General features: G+C 40.2%; 2 protein-coding genes across 4 annotated transcripts in view; both read right to left on the bottom strand.

Annotated features, from left to right (window-relative positions):
• Nucleotides 1-945: 945 nt before the first annotated feature.
• On the bottom strand, nt 946-24,028 carry chrnb1 (cholinergic receptor, nicotinic, beta 1 (muscle)). 3 transcript variants are annotated; one of them, XM_055025239.1, is made up of 12 exons: nt 23,937-24,028; nt 22,188-22,449; nt 18,450-18,583; nt 17,043-17,087; nt 16,582-16,691; nt 13,830-13,938; nt 13,606-13,750; nt 13,175-13,360; nt 11,881-12,104; nt 10,797-10,975; nt 1,706-1,853; nt 946-1,598 (listed from the first exon to the last, which is right to left on the bottom strand). In XM_055025239.1, the coding sequence occupies exons 3-12, from the start codon at nt 18,555-18,557 to the stop codon at nt 1,461-1,463; spliced, it is 1,392 nt and encodes a 463-aa protein (XP_054881214.1). In that variant the 5' UTR covers nt 18,558-18,583; nt 22,188-22,449; nt 23,937-24,028; the 3' UTR covers nt 946-1,460. The 3 variants fall into 3 exon arrangements, with proteins under 3 accessions (XP_054881214.1, XP_054881215.1, XP_054881213.1); XM_055025240.1 differs by lacking the exon at nt 23,937-24,028 and having other exon boundaries at nt 22,188-22,567; XM_055025238.1 differs by lacking the exons at nt 22,188-22,449; nt 23,937-24,028 and adding an exon at nt 21,271-21,831.
• The window catches only part of fgf11a (fibroblast growth factor 11a), a 62,593-nt gene continuing 59,173 nt past the window's right edge, over nt 20,650-24,069 (bottom strand). The window contains exon 6 of the transcript XR_008605296.1: nt 20,650-20,659. The gene's annotated coding sequence lies outside the window, so the exon portion shown is untranslated. The remainder of the gene's footprint in view (nt 20,660-24,069) is intronic.

Here is a 24,069-nt window from a genome sequence, read left to right as displayed (position 1 = left end):
AACAGCTAATTTGCAGTATTATGCAAGGCCAGAGTGTTAACCAAGAGTGTGAGGAAGGAGATGAGTGCAACTTGACCGGTACGGCAGTGGTAATGCTGTGTCAAGGTGTATAGTGTTGAAGGGTTATCAGCAGTGTCAACAGGAAGGTCTGATGAGGAAGAGTGTAAAGTTTCAGCTTTAAATGCTTCACACACTTCAAATCAAGAACATAGAAATGTCATTGAAGAAGGCATCGCACATCTGGATGTGGGAATAAATTGGAAACATATACGGTTATTTTTTAAAGCGTCTGCAAACTGAACGGCGACGTTCCTTTTCATCTGACTTTCTGCACCAACAGAAACCGGACTTCGTCAACCTGGATGTAAATAATGGCTGAAAATTCTAGTGATGAAAAGTCAAAAATGATTAAATTAGTCTGTTTCAGTGAAACGCATCACATCACAAACCCTCCACTCCTGGCTCTAACTACACATCCAGACTGACTTCCCTATGATGATCAGAGTCAGTAAATATTATAGACCAAAGGTCATTGCTACACCACTGCTTTGAATTAACATAATGATTTATATTTATATCTAAAAATCACTAGTAGGTGCTGATTTAATGACAATAAACCCTGAAAAATACCAAAAGTGGAACAAAAATAATATTTTTGAAGATGCTCTACAATAAAACTGCACCTTTTCAAATTGTACTTGTAATCTGTATGAACAATTTGTAATAGTGTAAATTCTACATTTTCTCTGTTAAACTCAGTTTTCTGCTTGGGGAATTGATACAATAACTAATAGATTTGAGGAACATATCAGGAGATATGGAGTAGTGTGTGGAGTAGCCACTGGCTAATATTAGACCTACTAATTGGTCTAATATTAGCTGAATGGGCAGGTGATGCGCAGTGTTGAAGCTTTGTGACAACAGATGGAGCCTTTGATATCTATCCTCCCCTCAGATCTTTATTGAAACGACAAAAACAAAACCGCAGTTGCAGCTATGCATGTACCATAAAGGACACGTGGCGTCCTCGTGTCCCCTGACAAAGTGAGACATGGAGGACGCTGATGTTCTGGACTCCAACACAAGATTAGCCTACACACCAGTGTCTAAAGCACAAATAGGATTACTTTGGCTGCAGAAATATCCCCCAAGCATGTGCCACGCTCTCTCAAAGGCAACTAGCCAGTTTATTACAGCAGCTGCTTTCTCATGGTGTTTATATGCTAACAGCATGTTGACATATCTGCAGCTAAAATGCTTTAAAAACACCAAGGTCACATCGTAGCATAATATTTATTATGGACTATGCTAAATTTAGACGGGTTGTTACAGTCCAAGCAATAAGCGTCACCAAAGGATTACCAAGTTTGGGCCGACAGTACTTATATTTTTCTGCTGACGCTTGTGGGAGAATGCTCTCCGTCGTTTTCCTGAAGGAACACCAAACCATTTCAGGCTAATTAGAAGGGATCTGTGGGCGTGTGATTGAAACTGGCGTCGGCAAAAATGGCTAGAGTGCCCACAGTGGTGAAGACGACGAAGATCCAGAGGAACATGCGGTCCACCACCATGGCCACGAACTGCCAGTCCTCTTTCAACTGTCGACAGAGAGGGATTTAGAAAAGGCAGAGAAGATGGAAACCAGAGAACATTAGGATTAGTCTGCAGGGATCTTGTGATGTAACCAGAGGACAGGAAAACTCACCGCTTCGTAGTCTTTCTCCGCCTGCAGAGCCTCAGCGATGTATGTGATGGCGTCGATGGCAGATTTGAGCTCGTCAGGCAGAGTGAGGTAGGAGCTCGGGCCGTCAATGAACTTCTTCAAATCGGTGCAGAGCCCCTCCGGCTGGAACCTGCAGAGCGAAGGACAGAACAGCGTTTTACCGACGCTAAAAACGAGTCAGAGATCCAGAGAACATCTGATGAATGTAGAGTTCATAACAGAAAGTTTGTTGCAGGGTTTGTTTACCCATAATGCTTCCTTGAACGGGTTAGGATAGGTCTATGGCCTATATACAACATTCTCATGACATTTTTCACACATAATTCTTAGATGATGAGATTTTAATCTGATCAAATCTTGTAACTTTAATCCCAACAATCCATGGGCCCCAAACTCATTTCCTTGTGCTGTTTGCAGCACATGAAAATGGCGGCAAACAGATGTGCAATTATACAATTGCACATCTTTGCTTTGAAAAGCAGAAGTGGAGACTCCTGCACAACCAGCAAGACTGAAGCAAGTGGTTTCTGGATGGTACGTTAACAACAAAATCTATGTTTTTCCAGCAGCCATTGTACAGCGCATATAATGGTAAACATGCTGGAGTTACACTTAAGTTGCTAGACTGGGCTTCACTGGCATTGCTAGTCAGTGGAATAAGGCCTGCTGATTTGTGATGTTACAATCCAGAGGTTTGAGAAATGGCTCATATTCCAGACAGGAGTGTTATTTTTGAACACTTCACACTGGAACATATTTTAAATATCCAAAATAAGACACAACAACCAAAGACAAGAAATAAAACCCACACACAACTGAAACTATAAATAAAATATATTATAAAGTCTTCTAAACAAAATTACCCTTCAAAAAATATTCATCAGAATGAAATTATCAAGCTCATTTTAAATAATTTTTTAATCTCTTACATTTGGAGCACATATATCCCAAAAAAGTAACACTTATATTTCCAACCTGCAGAGACACACATTAGGTTGAAGATCTAGTCCAGGTCCAAACACAAATTAAAATCTATAAAACTGTGCAGCAGGCGATACGTCTGGCTGCCTCTCTTCCTCCAGTCAGAGGAATAAAGGGAAGGTCAGGAGCTCCAGTACCGCTGTGGGAGCCGCTGCTTGGATCCTGCTGACCGCCCAGAATCTCTGTGTGAGAATGTGTGAATGTTTCAGTGTTTACTTGTTTCCCTCAGTTACCGACCGTCAGCCGGTGCCAGGAGCCGCTGGGGGAAGCCAGGAAAACGCTCCGAGGCCGCCTTGCACAGCTGCCACTGAGAAATGTTCACAGCCACGATAATTCAAACTTTCTTTCCCTCCCACTGACATTAAATTATAAGAAAAAAAGGAGACCAGGCTGAGAGCTGAAGCACAAAATACAACCACAGCTTCCAAACTCAACAAAAATGTTAGGGAATATTATAATAAACAGAAAACATGAACAGGTTTCATAAAATACTCACATTTTTATCAACAAAGTACACAGAAATACAACAGAAAACAAAACTACATTTCAAATAGTATTTTGTAATCCTGAACATGTGGTTAACAACTGCATATCTACAATTGTGAATAAAAGAAGAAACAGAATAAGTACAACGTTCGCCAAAAACTCAGAAGTATTAGATTAACTTCAAATATGTACAAGAAACAACTTGGAAATTTTCTGATGTTGAAAACTTGGAAATTTGCAACAAAAAAAAAAAAAAAAAAAAAAATTATATATAAATTCCCTTCTCACCCACCGCGGGTGGTTCTTATCCTCTGAGCTCGGGTCCTCTACCAGAGGCCTGGGAGCTTGAGGGTTCTGCGCAGTATCTTGGCTGTGCCAAGGACTGCACATTTCTGGACTGAGATGTCTGATGTTGTTCCTGGGATCTGTTGTAGCCACTGCTCCAGTTTGGGGGTTACTGCCCCGAGGGCCCCGATGACCACAGGCACCACTGTGGTCTTCACCTTCCAGGCCCTCTCCAGTTCCTCCCTGAGGCCCTGGTATTTCTCTAGTTTCTCGTGCTCCTTTTTCCTGATGTTGCAATCACTTGGTATTGCTACATCTACCACAACGGCTTTCCTCTGATGTTTATCCACTACGACAATGTCTGGTTGGTTCGCCATTACCATTTTGTCTGTCTGGATCTGGAAGTCCCACAGGATCTTAGCTCTGGCGTTCTCCACCACCTTTGGGGGTGTTTCCCACTTTGATCTTGGGGTTTCCAGTCCATATTCTGCACAGATGTTTCTGTACACTATGCCTGCCACTTGGTTATGTCGCTCCATGTACGCTTTCCCTGCCAGTATCTTGCACCCTGCTGTGATGTGCTGGACTGTCTCAGGGGCCTCCTTGCACAACCTACACCTTGGGTCTTGTCTGGTGTGGTAGATCTGGGCCTCTATTGCTCTGGTGTTTAGGGCCTGTTCCTGGGCTGCCAGGATGAGGGCCTCTGTGCTGTCCTTGAGTCCAGCTTTTTCCAGCCATTGGTAGGATTTACTGATATCAGCCACTTGGGTTATTTGCTGGTGGTACATCCCATGTAGGGGTTTGTCCTCCCATGATGGTATCTCTGGCACCTCAACCTCCGTTCCCTGTTGTCTGAGACATTCACTGAGCACATTGTCTGTTGAGGCTTTGTCCCTGATGTATTTATGAATCTTAGTTGTTTCGTCCTGGACAGTGGTTCTCACACTCACTAGTCCTCTGCCTCCTTCCTTGCGGCTCGTGTACAGTCTCAGGGTGCTGGATTTGGGATGGAACCCTCCATGCATGGTTAGTAGCTTTCTGGTCTTAATATCTGTGGCTTTTATCTCCTCCTTTGGCCAGCTAATTATTCCAGCAGGGTATCTGATTACTGGCAAGGCATAGCTGTTTATCGCACGGATTTTGTTCTTGCCATTGAGCTGGCTTCTCAGGACTTGCCTTATTCGTTGGAGGTATTTAGCTGTGGCTCCTTTCCTTGTGACCTCATCGAGGTTGCCATTTGCTTGTGGTATACCTAGGTACTTGTAACTGTCCTCTATGTCTGCTATTGTTCCTTCTGGGAGTGAGACCCCTTCTGTGTGGATGACCTTCCCCCTCTTTGTGACCAGCCGACCACACTTCTCTAGTCCGAATGACATCCCAATGTCAGTGCTGTAGATCCTGGTGGTGTGGATCAGTGAGTCGATGTCTCGCTCACACTTGGCGTACAGCTTGATGTCATCCATGTAGAGTAGGTGACTGATATTGGCCCCATTTTTGAGTCTGTATCCGTAGCCAGTCTTGTTGATAACTTGGCTGAGGGGGTTCAGGCCTATGCAGAACAGTAGCGGGGACAGAGCATCTCCTTGGTATATGCCACATTTGATGGACACTTGTGCAAGTGGTTTGCAGTTGGCTTCAAGGGTGGTTTTCCACAGCCTCATCGAGTTTGCAATGAAGGCTCTCAGAGTCCTGTTGATGTTATACATCTCTAAGCATTCAATGATCCAAGTATGCGGCATTGAGTCATAGGCTTTCTTGTAATCAATCCAAGCCATGCACAAGTTGGTGTGTCGGGTTTTGCAGTCTCGGGCAACTGTGCGGTCTACGAGGAGTTGGTGTTTGGCTCCTCTGCTATTTACACCGATACCCTTCTGTGCCGTGCTCATGTGTTTATCCATGTGTTTGCTTATCTTGGCCGCTATGATGCCTGACATGAGCTTCCAGGTTGTGGAGAGGCAGGTTATTGGTCGGTAGTTGGGTGGGACTGGACCCTTTGATGGATCCTTCTGGATTAGGATTGTCCGCCCTTCAGTTAACCATTCAGGGTGAGTCCCACTTTGTAGCAGCTGGTTCATTTGGGCTGCCATTCGCTCATGGAGAGCAGTGAGTTTCTTTAGCCAGTAGGCATGGATCATGTCAGGCCCTGGTGCTGTCCAGTTTTTCATACCTGAGACTCTTTCTTGGACATCTGTCACAGTGATGGTTACCGGGGCTTGCTCAGGGAGGTTGCTGTGGTCCTCTCGTAGAGAGATCAGCCACTGTGCATTGCTGTTGTGGGACGCCTCCCTTTCCCATATGCCTTTCCAGTATTGTTCCGTCTCCAGCCTTGGTGGGTCTGCTCTGTTGTTATTGTTACCCTGCCATTGAGAGTACACCTTAGCTGGTTGAGTGGAGAAGAGCCGGTTAATCCTTCTGGATTCATTCTCCTTGTGTATCTCTTTAGGCGGCTGGACAAGGCTTGGAGCCTCTGTTTGGCAGTCTCGAGTGCTTCAGGTATGGGCATCTGCCTGTACTTTCTGGGTACTGGTCTTTTCATTGCACCCTTGTGGAGCTCTGACAGTTGGCTCACTTCCCTCCTTGTTACCTTGATTTTAGCCTCTAACCGTCTTTTCCATGGTGGGTATTGGGTCTCATGGTTGCTCTTATAGCCAAGTATCTCAAGGATCACTGATGCTGAGTTGTAGATCAGCTCATTGGTTTCTGTTATGGTGTTGGTAGGGATCGTTCTCAATGCTGCATTCACATTCTCAATGAGACTTTCAGATGGTACTTCACTCAGCCGTTGTAATTGGCGCCGGGGAGGCCTGGTTGTCATTCGGGTCATGATTCTCTCTCTCAGGTCAGCAGCTGTCTCGTTCAGCTCTGTTTCGCTCATTGGGGCCGTGTATCCCCTCACTGGGTGGGGACTTGTAGTTAAGTCCCCACAGTCCTGACATCCGGGTTCCTCCCTTTTGCCGTAGCATTTGTGTTGTATCTCGTCAATCTCAAGTTGTGATAGCAGTTGCCGTTTGCGGATGTTGGAACACTGAGCTACTAGTTGTTTAGCGCTTAGTGTTGACTGGGGATGTCGAAGTAACCATTCCTTCCCCAGTCTTTGCATGTAACCCCTCTCACTAGGGTTACTTGAGTAGTAGCATTCCAACAGATCCACATTTTCATCTCTCGCCCATTTCCGTCTTGTTCCAGTAGCCCATTTGTCATCAAGGTGCTCTGGTTCCCCAACACCTGACGCAGACCTTGTTTGGCCGGGCGACGTCTGAGCCGGCATGTTATGCAACTTAGTATCTCTCATGGTATTGAGGTAGGCAGTAGCTTGAAGGGTCTTGCCTAAGGACCCAGACTGGATTCGAACCCTGCCCTCTCGGGTGATATACTGATGCCTTATGTATTGAGCTATCCAGTCAGCTATATATATATATATATATATATATATATATATATATATATATATATATATACAGCATATATATATATATATATATATATATATATATATATATATATATATATATATATATATATATATATATATATATATATGCTGTAGGATTCTGAGAGCCTTCATTGCAAACTCGATGAAGCTGTGGAAAACCACCCTTGAAGCCAACTGCAAATCACTTGCACAAGTGTCCATCAAATGTGGCATATACCAAGGAGATGCTCTGTCCCCGCTACTGTTCTGCATAGGCCTGAACCCCTCAGCCAAATTATCAACAAGACTAGCTACGGATACCGACTCAAAAATGGGGCCAACATCAGTCACCTCCTCTACATGGATGACATCAAGCTCTATGCCAAGAGTGAGCGAGACATCGACTCACTGATCCACACCACCAGGATCTACAGCACTGACATTGGGATGTCATTCGGACTAGAGAAGTGTGGTCGGCTGATCACAAAGAGGGGGAAGGTCATCCGCACAGAAGGAGTCTCACTCCCATAGGGAACAATAGCAGACATAGAGGACAGTTACAAGTACCTAGGTATACCACAAGCAAATGGCAACCTCGATGAGGCCACAAGGAAAGGAGCCACAGCTAAATACCTCCAACGAATAAGGCAAGTCCTGAGAAGCCAGCTCAATGGCAAGAACAAAATCCGTGCGATAAACAGCTATGCCTGCCAGTAATCAGATACCCTGCTGGAATAATTAGCTGGCCAAAGGAGGAGATAAAAGCCACAGATATTAAGACTAGAAAGCTACTAACCATGCATGGAGGGTTCCATCCCAAATCCAGCACCCTGAGACTGTACACGAGCCGCAAGGAAGGAGGCAGAGGACTAGTGAGTGTGAGAACCACTGTCCAGGACGAAACAACTAAGATCCATAAATACATCAGGGACAAAGCCTCAACAGACAATGTGCTCAGTGAATGTCTCAGACAACAGGGAACGGAGGTTGAGGTGCCAGAGATACCATCATGGGAGGACAAGCCCCTACATGGGATGTACCACCAGCAAATAACCCAAGTGGCTGATATCAGTAAATCCTACCAATGGCTGGAAAAAGCTGGACTCAAGGACAGCACAGAGGCCCTCATCCTGGCCGCCCAGGAACAGGCCCTAAACACCAGAGCAATAGAGGCCCAGATCTACCACACCAGACAAGACCCAAGGTGTAGGTTGTGCAAGGAGGCCCCTGAGACAGTCCAGCACATCACAGCAGGGTGCAAGATACTGGCAGGGAAAGCGTACATGGAGCGACATAACCAAGTGGCAGGCATAGTGTACAGAAACATCTGTGCAGAATATGGACTGGAAACCCCGAGATCAAAGTGGGAAACACCCCCAAAGGTGGTGGAGAACGCCAGAGCTAAGATCCTGTGGGACTTCCAGATCCAGACAGACAAAATGGTAATGGCGAACCAACCAGACATTGTCGTAGTGGATAAACAACAGAGGAAAGCCGTTGTGGTAGATGTAGCAATACCAAGTGATTGCAACATCAGGAAAAAGGAGCATGAGAAACTGGAGAAATACCAGGGACTCAGGGAAGAACTGGAGAGGGCCTGGAAGGTGAAGACCACAGTGGTGCCTGTGGTCATCGGGGCCCTCGGGGCAGTAACCCCCAAACTGGAGCAGTGGCTACAACAGATCCCAGGAACAACATCAGACATCTCAGTCCAGAAATGTGCAGTCCTTGGCACAGCCAAGATACTGCAGGACCCTCAAGCTCCCAGGCCTCTGGTAGAGGACCCGAGCTCAGAGGATAAGAACCACCCGCGGTGGGTGAGAAGGAAATTTTATATATATATATATATATATATATATATATATATATATATATATATATATATACATATATATATATATACATATATATATATATATATATATATATATATAATATATACATATATATATATATACATATATATATATATATATATATATATATATATATATATATATACATATATATATATATATATATATATATGTATATATATATATATATATATATATATATATATATATATATATATATATATATATATATATATATATATATATATATATATATATATGCATATATATGTTTTAAAAATGTCTTTACTTTGGTAAAGTTTTGACTTCATTCTAGTATTATGATGACTTTATTCTTTATTCTGATAATTTTCTGACTTTATTTTTGAAATCTTATGAATTAATTCTCTAAATATTATGATTTTAATCTCAAGATACTACAACTTCATTCCTGAAAAATTATGACTTCATTCTCTTAATACCATGACTTTATTCTCATAATATTATATCTTCATTTTGGTCGTTTCCTGGCTTTATTCTTGAAATATTATGAATTAATTCAAATTTTTTTATTTCTCTTATTATGACTGTGTCATAATAATTGAAAGTATTCCTATTTATAATAATTTCTTGACAAAATAAAGAATAATTTTTATACATTTGTAAAATAAATTTTGTTTAAAAACACTAACAAACAGAAGTTTGAAGCCACTGCAGACGCCGTCCACCAGAGGGCAGTGTTGCTCTGCAGCTGCATGCTGCTTGGTATTCTGCTCATGAACTGTTGAGTTTACGATGCAGAGCTGCCATCACGGCTCTCTGAGCGCAGCAGGTGAGCCGGCTGTGACCTCCGACAGGTGAAGCTCCATCAGGTAGACGGAAACAGAGAGCGGGGAAAGGATGGAGAGCGGATACCGTTTGACCTTTCAACCCCTTCCCTGCTCTCCGTCTTTTACGACTCAGAGTCGCACTTCATCAGCAAGAAGAAAATTACTATTCAGGAGATTAATTTTAAGGAAAACTGGCCTCGTCTGGTGCCAAGACATCCACTAAACCAATTAGAAAGGTGCATGTGAGTGTATATATGGCCGACCGGGAGATACTGCTGTCTCATCAGATTGTTCTGACACAACCGCCCCTCCTTTTACTGAGACACACATCTTCCCGCTCTCCTGTGTCAGAGTCAATTTGTGTGGGTCATTATTATTTCAGCGGCTGTCCTTTTCCCCCCAGACATATTTTACTCCTCACAGAGGACGGACGCGCTGCCGGGACAGTTTGAGACTTCAGTGGAAGAAATGTGAAGGAGGGAATGAGAGTAACTAGATTACTCAGGTACATTCACTTGAGTAACTTTTGTTCAAAAAATAAAAGTTACTTGTTTAGGAGTGTTTTTACTTTTTACTTGAGTAATTTTATTTTGAAGTATTTGTACTCTTATTTGAGTAAAATTTCTAAACTGGAAAACAATTTAACCAGAAATTCACCAGACAGACAGACACCTGCAGATCTTGTTAAAGTTTCAGAAGTTTTTTATTGAAAGAAACTGATTTTGAAAAATTTATTTTGTCTGATTTTGTTCATTTTTGTAACATATGAATTATTATTATTATTATATTAATTTGTTTTTTAAATATTAAATTTCCACTTAACTTTATTTTGGTCCAGCTGATGATGTCATTTTTAAATATTAAATGATTGATAATTTGATCAATTACTCAGTACTTTTTACCAAATACTTGTTACTCTTTTTGAGTAATTTCAATAAGTACTTTTATACTTTTACTTCAAGTACTCTTACTTGAGTAAAAGGCATAGGAGCTTGATTTTTTTGTCACAGATTAGCTGTCTCTTTTCACATATTTCAAGAAATATGGGAAAAAGTGTATTTTTAGGGATGCACCGATTTATTGGTGCCGTTTACCTTAATTTTGGGAGATCTGTGATCGCCCTCCTTGTAAATAAAATATTTCTCATGTCTGCCTGCATTTGAACCAGTTTAATCCAAATCAGGCTGTTTCTTCACCCTTGCCAGCTGGTTTTGTCCGGTTTGGTGACGCCTCCTGATGCTCACCTGTTGGGCTTGGGGAACAGGATGGACAAGTCCGGTTTGCGGATGAAATACTCGTCTGCGGCTTTGCTGATGGTCATCACCATCTGCTTCTCCCTGCGGGGAACCATCTCGAGGGAAAGCGGCGTCTCCACTTTGGGGCGCATCATGTAGAGGTAAGGAGGCAGCATGTGGATGAAGATCTGGGTGGAGACGGAGAGTGAAGGGCAAAGACATAATCATTAGCTACACCTCTAAGTTTTTGTTTCATGAATAACAATTTTCGTCACGTTTGGCTCATGAATTATAGATGACTGAGCTTTTAAATCCCTGTGTAGGGTGCTGGAAACTTTTAGCCAGATTCATGTCAGAAGTGAGAAAAACAATGATTTTTATATGCAATGAATAGAATTAATTGTAAGAACTGGGATTTCTATCGCTCCTTTCTGTTGTGCTGAAGTTTACTTCCTCCATCATTTTATGAACCCAGTGATCTTCTGGAGAGCAGGCCTGAAACAAGCTGAACATATAAAGGTCATCTCCTCCAGCTAAGCTCCATTAGGCCGTGTAAATCACCTGTATGCAAGTACTGAGGTACAATCTCAGGTGAGCGTTCCCTGAAAAGCGTGACAGACCGACGCAAAGAGCCTTAATTAGCTTCACATAATGTACAGTGAGGGCAGCAGCAGCTGATGGGGGTTAATGGCACAGGATGACATTTACATTGGCGACTTTTAATCCAACAATCGCTTCCTCCTCTCACAGATTAATGCGAAATTAAACCCAATTCCGGCTGCTGGAACAGGAAATTGTAGTCAATAACATTTAACTTCTTTAAGCTTTAAAACTTAGTTAAATTAATGATAAATCAGTTGGTACTGTTTGTTATACTGTATCAACCTAATTTACGAGAATTTCTTCTGAATAATGTCAAAGGTAGTGAGATACTCCAGGAGTAAAAATGCAACATTTGTTGCATTTTCAGCTGGTTTGGTTCTCAATATAATAAGACAAATGTCTAGAATTCAAGTACAGCTGGTTGTGTCCGGATTGTGACAGTTTCTAAAGCCCCAGTTCGTCTCGATGCCTCTGCGTCTGCGAAGCTGACCTTGCGTATCCACATGGGCATCATGTGGGTGTTGGGGGAGCGGTGGTGCAGGTTGAGGACGACCACGCTCAGGATGACGGAGCAGGTGACCAAGATCATGGTGAACATGATGTAGTTGACGATGATGGGGACGCCCAGCGAGGTCTCTGGGATCTTATCGGCCAGCAGCAGCAGGAACACAGTCAGGGTGAGCAGCACGTTGATGGACAGACCCATCTTCTCTCCTGGAAGAGATGGAAACGGTTGAGCATCCGGTTGTTCAATCCCAGAGAGAAAAGCTGTGCGAGAAAGTAAGTTGGTGGTTGATTCATGATGATCAATAGCAGGTCTACCCCAATAGAAGAAGGAGCTTCAGTTGTTTGGTCAGAGTCATAACGAACCGATTTGAAGTCTGTCATTCTGAATTAGTGTCCATTGGACAGAAGACTTGATTTGATTGGTCCGTTTTAATCAAACTCCAGTTTATTTACCTAGAAAGTCCGATGAGTCAAACTTTGACTGGTCTACAAACCTCAGTTTCTGGTTAAAGTGAACTTTGGTCCAGTTCCAATGCATATGTGAACACCAAGCGGACTGGGAACCACTCCAAAAGCAGGAAGTGTACTACAACACAGGGAATTCTGGGTAAATATACCCAAAACAAACATGCCAGCCTAGTGCTCTTCGAGGGAGAAATGACGTAGGGTCTTTTAAGACAGAAGAGAAATCCTACAACAGCTAAAATCTGACGGTACTTTGTCTTCTTCAGAGGTTTTCACATCATTTCCTTAAGTGTTTTTTTTGTGCAGCGCCGCCACAGGTGAGGAGGGGAACATGTACATCAATTAATTTGGTTTATTTAAAACAAAGCAGTGAGAAAAAAAGCCTCAGCAGCAGAAAATGTGACAAATGTTACAACTTTGATCTGTAATCGAACTGCATCTAATGGACTATCAAAACACCATGAAACTATTAAGAGTTCAATTTATATTTACGTTGTTTTGTTTCAGAGGGAAAATATTTCTTGAATTTTTAAAATAATTTTTCAAAACTACCTGCATTGCAATGTGTGCAAAAGGTGCAACCTTTACTTTGACATCAAGTTAGACTGCAGGTGGGAGTTAGCACCACTCAAACCCAATGTTTGAGAAAGAAATCCACAGCAGCTGAAAACCGTCCAGATGTTGCAATTTTGGTCCCCAATCAAACTAAATCTACCTGATTATTAGGTCTGAAAACTGGACTTTCTTGTAATCATTGAGTTGACCTTGAATTCCTCTATATTCCAAAGTATCCGAGAGTAAAAAGTGTTTACCTGCATCGGGGGGCAGGTAGAAGTTGAAAATGGCAATGATTGTGATGAGGATGCAGGGAATGATGATGTTGATGATGTAGTAGAGAGGCTTTCTCTCTATGATCAGGTAGAAAGTCATTTCCTCGTACGTGCCGTCGTTCATGTTCTTCCTGCTGGGCTTGTGTCTGATGTACCACTCGCCACTCTCTCAAGAAGCATTAAAACAGGAACATTTTAATTCAAAGACACCTTGGTAATCTTCAACAGACTGCAAAAATACAAAATATTACCAAGTATTTTTGGTTTGGTTCCTAGTACACTTGAAATAAGATGCAACTAACAAGTACAAAACAAAGGAGCTGGTTTTCAATCAATTGTTCATTGATATTGATTAAAAAATACAAGTTCTATTGACACGTTGATAGAACGTGGAAGAACATTTTGAAGCTCACCACTGAAGCCTCCGTCCAACTGGATCTCCTTGATCTCCTTGCCTTTCGAGTCTCTCGCATACTGCAGGTCAATCTCCGTCGAATCGTATGTGTAAGAGCGAAACTGCATGCTGCAGTTCTGCCAGTCGAACGGGAAATATGTAACCTGGAGAAAAAACAAACAATCACAGATGTGTAAGTGAACAAACTGAAGGGGAAACAACAGGAAAACAATGTCCGCCCACCTTGACTCCACAGGAGCTGCAGTAGAGAGCGGGGGGCGTCCATGTTACCCTGCCGTTACTGTAAACCTGAACGTGGACCTGAAGGGCGACGTCGAACACGCCGTCATTACTGAAACCAGAGACACAAAGAAAACATTTACTGCTTTTGCATCTTTATGATTTGCAATTGTGAACCAACATTGAAGGTTCAGGAAAGTGGTTAGCTTAAATCTGGCTAGCTGTTAGCTTAGTTGCTGTTATTAATGGCCAGTATGACTGTTGCTTTTAGCTTAACTTTATGTGGATGTAAGATTAACTTTGATTAGCTGCTAGCATTTATTTAATTAGCTGTTAGCTGCACATTGGTTAGCTTAAATCTGGCTAGCTTAGTCTCTCTTACTCCTTTCCGTGACTAGCATGACTGTTTGTGACTTTTAGATGAACTTTGACTAAGTGTTAGCATCTCTTTAATTAGCTGTTAGCTTTAGTACTAAATGCTGTTAGCTTCACCCTGAGCACTAGTGAGCTTAGCTCTGGCTAGTTGTTAGCTTAGCCCCTGTTACTCCTTTCTGTGACTGGCATGACTTTTTGTTGCTTTTAACTAAACTTCATGTAGCTGTTAGATAAATTTTGATTAACTGTTATCATCTCTTAAGTTAGATATTAGTTAGCTTCAGTCTGAGCAGTGGTTAGCTTAATTCTGGTTAGCTGTTTAATTTCTATCAAAGCAGTTATTTAAAATGAACTGAGTATATTTTATTCTTACTCTTTTTCAGTGCTCAACTCTTAGTCATTTCGATTAGCTTTGATTTTACAGAACAATTAGCTTTGATCTGAATACCAGTTAGCTTGGGTTTGTGTCGCTAGAACCTTGACTCACATGAGAAATATTTTATTTTTTTCAGCTACTCTACTGAAATGTAAAAACAAGATAATTAATAAAAGAAAACGGATTATTAAAAATAACCACTTTATACATCATGAAAATGTAGATATTCATCTTGTGGTTAATTAACATAAAATGTAGCTTTTCCAACATGGTTACAGAAGATTTCAGTTTCTTTGTTACAAACTTCTTTCCGAGTTTCCTGTTGGCTGTAGCCTCATTCTGACCCAACATCACAACATTTTATGTGGCGTAAACAGTAAAGACCAAACATTAGCTAAGCAGTTAGGCCGGCCAACGGTGGATCATGTACACAAAGCTTTCCTGGCAGACAAACTCACAACTGAGACATCAAGCTAATTAGAGACTGATTTAACCTTCTCACAGTACACAGTTTTAGGCTTTTATGATGCAGGTAATTGAGCAGACTTTGTGTTGGCCCAAATAAAACCCTGCTATCTGTGACGGCGCTGTTGAAATGAGCAGTATTGATCAGCCATGTTGGGAACCACACAAAGGCTTTTGTTGATGCAGATATTTGTGTGTTGATGTTCCAAATAAAAGCCTTGTGTGCTGAAGTTGCTGAATGGCGCCATCAGCCCAGTTATTAGAGATCCGTGCTGCTTAATTGCCTATAAAGTGTTGATAAATGGAGCAGTGGGGACAGTTACAGTGGTGTTAATGGGGGCATGCGCATGTGTTGGGATACTGGGAACAGAAAGCCTCCTCTTTCTGCTCTTTGAGTCTCTAATTTGATGAATTCTCATGCAGGTTTATTCACTGAATGAATGCTGTAGTGTAATGGTGTCCAAAGTGAGGCTCACGGGCCATTTGATGCACTTGGGATGATTTTGTGCGGCCCCCAACTGCAATTCAAAATTGTTACAGATTTGACCTTTAGATGCAGATGGGGACTTTTAATTTGTAATCAGGTTTTAAAAAATTTACTAATTGACTGACACAGGAAAATGTGAAGTACAACAAAATGTATTTGTTTTTGTAACCAAGCCAACTTTGTTGCACCGAAATCAGTTTTTATTCTTCCTTAAACTTGGCTAAACATAGCGAGTGTTTTGAAAGAATTTGATCCAAATCCTGATTACTAAAAATAAGTTTATTCAATTGAGCCCAAAAGAAATTGAAAACTAGATGTCTTTATTTTAATACTGCAAACATGCAAAATCTACATTTGGGTCACTGTGGAAAAAACTTCTAGGAAAAATTATGACATTTGCTATAAAAAACAATCTGATTTTTAGATGAACCTCAGAAAAAAAAGAAGACAAAAAAAATTATAATTTCAAATGTCAGATTTTTGATATTGGTCACAAAATTCCTGACCAATATCAGGAAGGAAATTTACTCATTTATTCATCCCTTTCAAGGATTTTTATCTCCAATAAATATTGAGCTACTTTATTTGCTTGGTTTTAGTTTTTTTTTAAAGGTTTGGAAGAAAATAAGCATCTATTCCTACAGAGATCCGTATTTTCGCCTTTGAAGGGTTTCTTTTATATCGTTCAGTCCCATCTGACAGCGTTTTATCTTCATGAATATGAACAGTTTTGTTCACATTTGCCAAGGGCTTTCTACAGGAAGCCTTTAAATCTCTGGGTAGGATGCTGGTTAGCGAGGTCTCCAATCTGCTGCTCCTTGACATTTCACCTGATTTTCTCCTTCTAATTGGACATATTGCCATTTCCATCTTCACCTTATAAACTCAGATTTGAGCTGGAGACTTCTTATCTCTTTGATTTTTTTGGGATTGTCCTTTTGCTTCTTAATTACATTGACATCACCTCTGCTAGGCAACATCTGGCAACTGTGAGCTCATTTCATTCATATTTCATTTATACCAAAGTACGAATATAAAGTTGATTTACTTACTTATTGATGAGAACGATGTCAGGAAGCCACACCTTCCCAGACGGGACGCGCAGCACCTCAATCCCATCGTGCTGCTTGGGTTTCCAGGTGAGCCGATAATCCGTCCACTCCTGTAAGAACAGAAAGTTTTGGATTGTTAGAAAAATAGAAACAGCAACAAAAAGAAAGGAAACAGCAGGCAGAAACTTTGCCCATTCAGTACAAATGTGATGCATTTTGTATTTTCATCACTTTTTCTCCCTCTTCTTATTTATCCACCACTTTAATTTGAGTCCTCAGGGATGATTTTCTTTGCATTTGCATAAAAATAACAGTATTTGCGTAGGCTTTAATTCTGCCTAGTGAATTCCAACTATTCTGTTCTGAGCTGAACATGGAAACAACCGTAAAATATGACCAGAACCAGAAACTACCGAGCAGTTCTGGACCAACAAACAGAGCTGAACTGCAAATAAACTCACCAGATTCATGACAACAATGGTGCTCATTTCCTCATTTTTCATATTCTGAAAGGAAACATGAAACAGCAAGTTAATAATCTGAAACATTTCATATTCTCTGCCAAGTATGTAACTTTTATTTAAAAATATTTTTTTTATGTATTTATGGAAACTTTCATCATGTCATGACAGTTTGGAAGATAATCTGAAAAAGAAAAGGAATTGAATCCCCAGTGCTATCTAGAATCAATCAGAGCAAAGAGGCGGGGCTTAGCGCTGTCAATCAAAATCCCATGTGCGCTCCTTAATATGCTGCAGCAGGCTAAGTCCATTCTGAATTAGAATAGCTACAAATGACAACAGATAAACAGTTTTCCTGTAACAATAAGTTGTTTCTCCCCTATCAGCACATTTAGCAGAGAGTACATGAGGATGATTGACAGCGCTAAGACCTCCCTTCCAGCTCTGATTGGTTGTTTTGGTGTTTTTAGACAGTATTAGATGGAGTAAAGTGATCATTTAACAGATAATTTGTCTGATATTATACTGTCACAACATGGCGACAGTTTTAACGAACATGCAAAAATCATTTTTTTAAATAAAAGTTACGTACTGCACCTTTAAGACAAAAACCAAGGTGTTTTAATAATAAGAAGAAAAAAACTGTTAGCCAATCACTTCTGTTTTAAGTTCAACATCCTGTGAAATTATGGGAGCAAAAAAAAAAAAATTGACCTCAGAGTCGTAACAAACTTAGCAGGAAGTTGTTGATTGAAGCAGCCAATCAGACGTCTGGGTTTCCCGTAATCCCGCCCATTACGTTTGAAAGTTGTCAGCAAGGAAACATGAAATAATATGCAGTTTTTAAAATGAAATCAATATATTTAACTGAGGTGCACATAATTAATTCTATATTTTTATAAATTATTTCTGTAATTACCCATTTAAATAATTATTAAAACGGTTATCTATTTAGTGGAATGTGGCATGATCGAGTCTCCATATATTTGTTGGTCAATCATACCAAAAACCCCTAAAATAAATTCAAGTTTGCAAGATGAAAATAGATGGAGAAAGTCACTAATGTGCAGATACTAAATTGATCCATTATATAAATGTAGAAAGTTGCAAAACAAGTTAAAAACTTTCAGTGTGGCATTTAGAACATGTGAAAAACTGCAACAAAATCTGAGTTAAAAATAAATAATTTGCGTTCGAATGTAACTGAAAAGGTTCAAAATATGAGTCTTGTTGTCAGACAAGCACAATAAAAGTCCAAAACATCATAATATTGATGGTTCTAAAAATATTATTGGAAGCTGAAACGATTTAAGTTCTTCTGTCTCTAACTTTCTGAGCCTGACCTGCTATTTAAAACACAAACAGGAATGTTAGCGAGACAGCTGGAGCGACATCAGAGGGGCTCACCAGCCCAACGAAGGAGGAGAGGATCATCCCCACGCGGACCACCACCCTGTCCTCGGGGGTGCGAGCCGGCCGGACCTTCAGGTTGTAATCAGTGAAGACTTTCTTCATCAAGGCCTGCTCTGCCTCCGCAGCGCCTCAGCAACACAAAGAGCAGAAGACATCATGCAACGGAGAACGTGGAAGAAAACGCAAGAACGACAGAGTTAAAAGTATCAACGGTTACCAGGAAACAAGACGTCTTTAAAAGCACAATATGTGACTTTTATAAAAATGTTTTACTTTTTAAAATATTTGTCAAACTGTCACCATGCTGACAATCTGTGACAGATCAATCTCCTCCACCTCCTCCCTGAAGAAACGAACCACTCCCAACCAAAAACAGCCAATCAGAGCCAGGAGGCGGGACTTAGTGCGGTCAATCATCCTCCTGAAAGTGCTGCTAAATGTGAAAATGGTGGAGAAAGAACTTACTCTTACAAAAGAACTGCTTAACTGCCATCAAAGTAGCTATGCTAACTAGCCGTAGCATTCCCAACTAGCTGTACCTTAGCTGAAAGCAAAAGGGTGAGTGACAGCGCTGAGACCGCCTCTTGGCTCTGATTGGTTGTTTGTAATTAGCACTGGGAGAAAGCTGAGAAGACAATTTTCCTCACAGATTATCTGTAACAATATGGAGGCAGTTTCAACAAATATGTAAACAAATATTTTCAAATGAAAGTTACGTACTGTAGCTGCAAGAGAAAATAAAACAACCCAACTTAACTGTCAGTTGATGAGATTTTTGAATATTTAACTAAATATTTCAGTATATAACTAATAACAGAACTCCTTCCAATACTCAGAGAAAAAAGTCAGATCTTTAAAAACTCAGAATAGTTGATCATTTGGCTTTAAATCCTGTGCCGTAATTTTAGACTGAAGGATCTTTGATGATTTCAGTGCTGCGCTATTAAAACCACATTTCTTCCCTTTAAACTGAATTTCTGCACACAAGTCGCCCCCATTTCCTCCTTGGTGTTGGAAGGTTAGGAGTATTTATAATCAGTGGCACTGGTGACGTGGCATCCATCACGTTTGGCTTCGCTGTGGCTCCAGCACAATCTGACCTGACAGGAATAAATGACAACAATCACCCAGCAAGGCGCCGCTATTAGCGAGGCACAGGGAGGCGACGCTGCTTGGAGACAGAAGGAGGTTCTGACTGGCTGCTTAACGCAGAAACACCAGGACTAGATGCAAAGCAACAACCAGAACCCTGGATTTTAAATCAGAAAACAAGCTCTGGTTTCTTTAGTGAGGATTCACATGAAGTGTGTTTCACTTATTTGTACCTCTTTAGACTGAAGGAGGTGATGAGCATCATTTAACTGGCAGCAGTAGTTTGATTTAGACGTCATTGTCAGAAGAGTTTTACACCGTTTCATCGGAGGTCCATCAATCAGCTGAAGTCAAGAAAATTATCAATTTCTGAAGAAAGGCCCTCAGATTACATCAGTATGGTTTCTCTGTTCGTTCGATGGTATAACGTCATCAGTCTGAAAACTAGGTTTGAACATTTTTTTCAGTTTAAAATATTTTCTTTCAGGTTTTATTTTAATTTCACTTTTTTCAGTTTAAAAATTTTTTTTTTTAGTTTAAAATTTTTTTTTTCTAAATTGATCTTTAGTCTTTTCAATTTCAAATCTTATTTTTTAGGTTTTTTAAAAAATTTTTTCAGTTTCAGATCTTTAAGTTTTTATTTTTTTGTTTCAAAAATATGTTTTCAGTTCCAAATCTTAACTTTCACTTTTTATTTATTTTTTTAGTTTCAACATTTTTGCAAGTTTCAAATCTTTATTTTCAGTCTTTATTTTTTATAAAAAATCTGTTTCAAATCTTAATTTTATATTTTAATTAGTTTAAATGTTTTTTTCAATTTTTGTAGTTCCATTCTTTTTCTTCATTAGAACAAACTTTATGACCCCAATTTAGCTCCGTACGTTTCTATTGCTCATATAATTGCACATTTTAAAAATAAAACTGCTAAATGGAGAGTTTGGAATAAAATGTTTTGGTGTCAGGATTGTTTGGGTGCATAAAATTGTACTATTTCACTAAACTGATACACAAACATTTTTTCGCACCACAAGTCACATCAACAACACTTGGATGTTACTACTGGTGGAAACCACAAAGAAACGACAACAAAGACTTAACGGTACAACGATCTCCTAACAGGAAGTGGTTAGGAGACATTTTTAATAACTTCTTCAAACTTATTCACATGTGATTCTAAATGCATTTGATTAAAGGAAACACCTCAATTAAGAAATTATGTTTATTCAACATGCAGACAAAGTTTTGTGGACATTTGTAATCAAGACACAGCTGGAGTCAACCTGCCATCAGTTTTGTGCACCTCGCCAAACAAATGCACGTTAGCATGTCTGAGTTAGCATCTGGAAACTAAAATGTTTATTTAGTAAAACTGAAAGATATTAACACAGTATTTGCCATAAAGTTAAAACAATGTTACCGTTTAACATTTTTAGCAGAGTTTGAGGCAAAGTTGTTGTTTATTATTATTGTTTATATTCTTCTGCTGTTGGTTGTCAGGGTCAGACGTTGATGCTGCTTTTATTTTGAAGGTGAGAAGTTTGGGAACGAAGACCAAATAAATTTTTGGGATGTTTTTAATCAGAATATATCTGGTATTTTAGTTTTTCTGTGAAATCAACTACAGTAGAGCAACAATATCATTCCATACTTTTTGTTTTGGTCTCTATATAAATTATATCCTGACCACAGCTCCAGTTTGAGTTCGTCCTGTGATGTGTCTTACCTCCTAACGCGCTCAGGCCGAATAAGCAACATGCTAGCAGCAACTTGCTCAGCAGGTTTTCCATGGCGGACCTTTGGATCTTCAAACCGGTTAACCCAACTCCTCAGATTTAGATTTTCTCCTTTCTGATCCAGCAGAGGAGAGCCTTCTGAAGCTGGGTTTGGTTTGGCCGGTTTGAGCTGTTGTTGTCTGTCAGTCAGGCCCGCCTGGACAACTGGTCGTGTCTGATTACCCCGAGGAGGGAGGGGCTCCCGGCCTATGTGGGTCAGGCATGTTGGACCCAAACCAGCGTACAATGCAAAGACTTAACGGTACAACGATCAAAACGAAGACTAGCCTCTGATTTCCACTGGTAAATTAGTAAATCCAGCAATCTCTACTATCCTGAGGGACATTTTTGCTCTTGTTCTGACTTAGGGGTGTCCAAAGTGTGGCGCGGGGGCCGTTTGTGGCTCCTGGATGCTTTTTGAGTGGCCCTGGTGGACACATATGAAGATTTTTTATTTGCAATTATGGTATAATTATTTCATTTATTATGTATTTGACTTTTTATAATTATGTTTTTAGAATAAGCAGAACCAGGTTGATTAACGTCAGAAAGCATTTTTGAAAGAAAGTGACAAAATCCTGTTCTTATAAAATCAGTTCATTTGAGGCCAAAGGAATTTTTTCTCCTCTTTCTACTGGTTAACTTCAACATTTGATGGTTCCTAAATTCTTATTTAAACGTCTTCTGCAATTTGTTGCAGAACTGAAATCACCAAAAATGGCACCTTCATTCATCCATTCGCTCCCTAACACTGTATTCAGTTGCATTTGACTGAATTATCTGACAGAATATTTGTAATTCAACTAAACACCAGAAAAAATCTGAGTAATAAAAGTATGAATGTTAGCTACAGAAACACCAAAGCTACCTGTCTGCTTTCCTAACAGAGTTGATGAGATTTTCCTGCCAGATGCGGTTTCATTCTTCGAGGCTCATGAAGTGAAACGTCTCTCTTCTTTTAACACATTCCTACACTCATCTTTTCACGCCACTCTGCTCTAACGCTCATCTTTCGCCGATCCACTCAGCCTTAATTTACGATCTGCTGTCTGTGCCATTTGGCCCGTGGCCAATTTAATTATGAAAGAAGGTAACTATTAACAGCTAGCAGCCAGAGTCACTCAGCACATCTGTGGTCAGGAGGGAGGAGACAACTCAGAATCACAAATGGTTCACTTAAAACTTTTTATCTGCAACAAATGATCATTTCAGCTTAATTAACAAAATTACAAGTGATATTTTGAAGCTATGTATTTGGTTAAACTTTCATAAAAAATATGTTTTCTTATGATCTCCTCCACTTAGTTATTGACCTACCATTTCCATCTGATGAACCGCTAAAAACCAAAACAACCAATCAGAGCCAGGGGGAGGGGCTTAGTGCTGTCAATCAATCTTGTGCATGTCCTTACAAACGTGCTCAAGGAGGAGAAACAGCTTACCATTAGCATTTATGACAAAGGGAGATTGATTGACAGCGTTAAGACCCGCCTCCTGGCTATGACTGGTTGTTTCTAGTTAGCAATGGGAGAAGCCAGAGGAGCTCGATTGTTTCAACTTTTTTATTGTGCTGTACTTTCTAATTTTGCTTGAGTAATTTTATTGTAAAATATTTCGACTCTTAAGAGTAAAACTTCTTTATCCACTGAATGAAAAACAAACATGTTGTAACCAGAAATTCAACAAACACAAACCTGCAGTTTTGTTAACGTTTCATCAGTTTTTATTGAAAGAAAATGATTTGATAAACTTTACTTTGCTTGATTTTGTTACTCATATGAATAATTGTCATTTTCACCCTTAAAATACCAAAATTTCCACTTAACTTTATATTTTGGTACATCTGATGATGCATTTTTTTATCGTTAAATATTTGATCATGTCATCTGCACTTCAGTAAACTTTTGACCAAATACCGTTGTAGTCTTGCTTGAGTAATTTATTGGACAGATATCTGTTATTTAAGTAAAAATATGTTGAAGTATTTTTACTTTTACTGGAGTACAGTTTTTGGAAACTCTGTTTACACCAAACGGTCACAACTTAGTGACAGTTTCAACAAGAATATAAAGATAAATATTCTTGTAAAGTAAAATAATTGAGCTTTAAAGACTGCTGTGAATGTGAGCAGTGACCTGTTTGTAAACAGCTGCACTTTCCGTCCTGGAAGAATATAAATGGTCTTTACTGACAAAGCGGCTTTCAGGACTTATCTCGCCTCCTAATGTGTTTCTCATGCAGCCAAACTGGGCTCCTTATCGCACATTTGCATTGGTTCTTGTGTTGTAGTGGCTTCACACACACAGATATCAGGGCACGTTGGGACCCGGATGTGCTGCTAATCCAGCCGTAGATCTTCAGTCTGCTAAAGTCGACCTGAGCGTCAAGACGGCTCAAAAATAAACAGTTTCTTCTAAATAATGTAATCACACACTGGGTTAGGATAACTATCCAAAGACTGTGTTAAAGTTACCAGCGTTTTAGTAGCTTACAGCTAATGATTAGCTAGCTAGCCATAACCTCAAAACGCAATATTAGGCCTTTCTTATTGAAGTGAAAATGTTCATTAAATCCTAAAATAAAGCAATAAATTGTAAAGAACCAAAACAACCCTTACGTTATCGCTGTCTGCTCGACTTTTCTGCGGTTTGAATGTGGATAACAAGCAGACCGGAGAACGCTCCAAAAGCAGGAAGTGGACTACAGCGCAGGGCATTCTGGGTAAATGCAACCAAAACAAACGTTCGAGG

The sequence above is a fragment of the Poeciliopsis prolifica genome, unplaced genomic scaffold (assembly GCF_027474105.1).
Source record: "Poeciliopsis prolifica strain line A6 unplaced genomic scaffold, Auburn_PproV2 SCAFFOLD140, whole genome shotgun sequence".
Lineage (NCBI taxonomy): Eukaryota > Metazoa > Chordata > Actinopteri > Cyprinodontiformes > Poeciliidae > Poeciliopsis > Poeciliopsis prolifica.
This window is presented reverse-complemented; position numbering and strand designations above follow the sequence as displayed.

Coding starts and splice junctions, on each gene's coding strand:
- chrnb1 (XM_055025238.1), bottom strand. CDS start 21,334: ATGGAAAACCTGCTGAGCAAGTTGCTGCTAGCATGTTGCTTATTCGGC. Junction 18,584..21,270: donor CGGCCTGAGCGCGTTAGGAG/GTAAGACACATC, acceptor TGTGTTGCTGAG/GCGCTGCGGAGGCAGAGCAG. Junction 13,361..13,605: donor GTTGGACGGAGGCTTCAGTG/GTGAGCTTCAAA, acceptor ATGCTTCTTGAG/AGAGTGGCGAGTGGTACATC.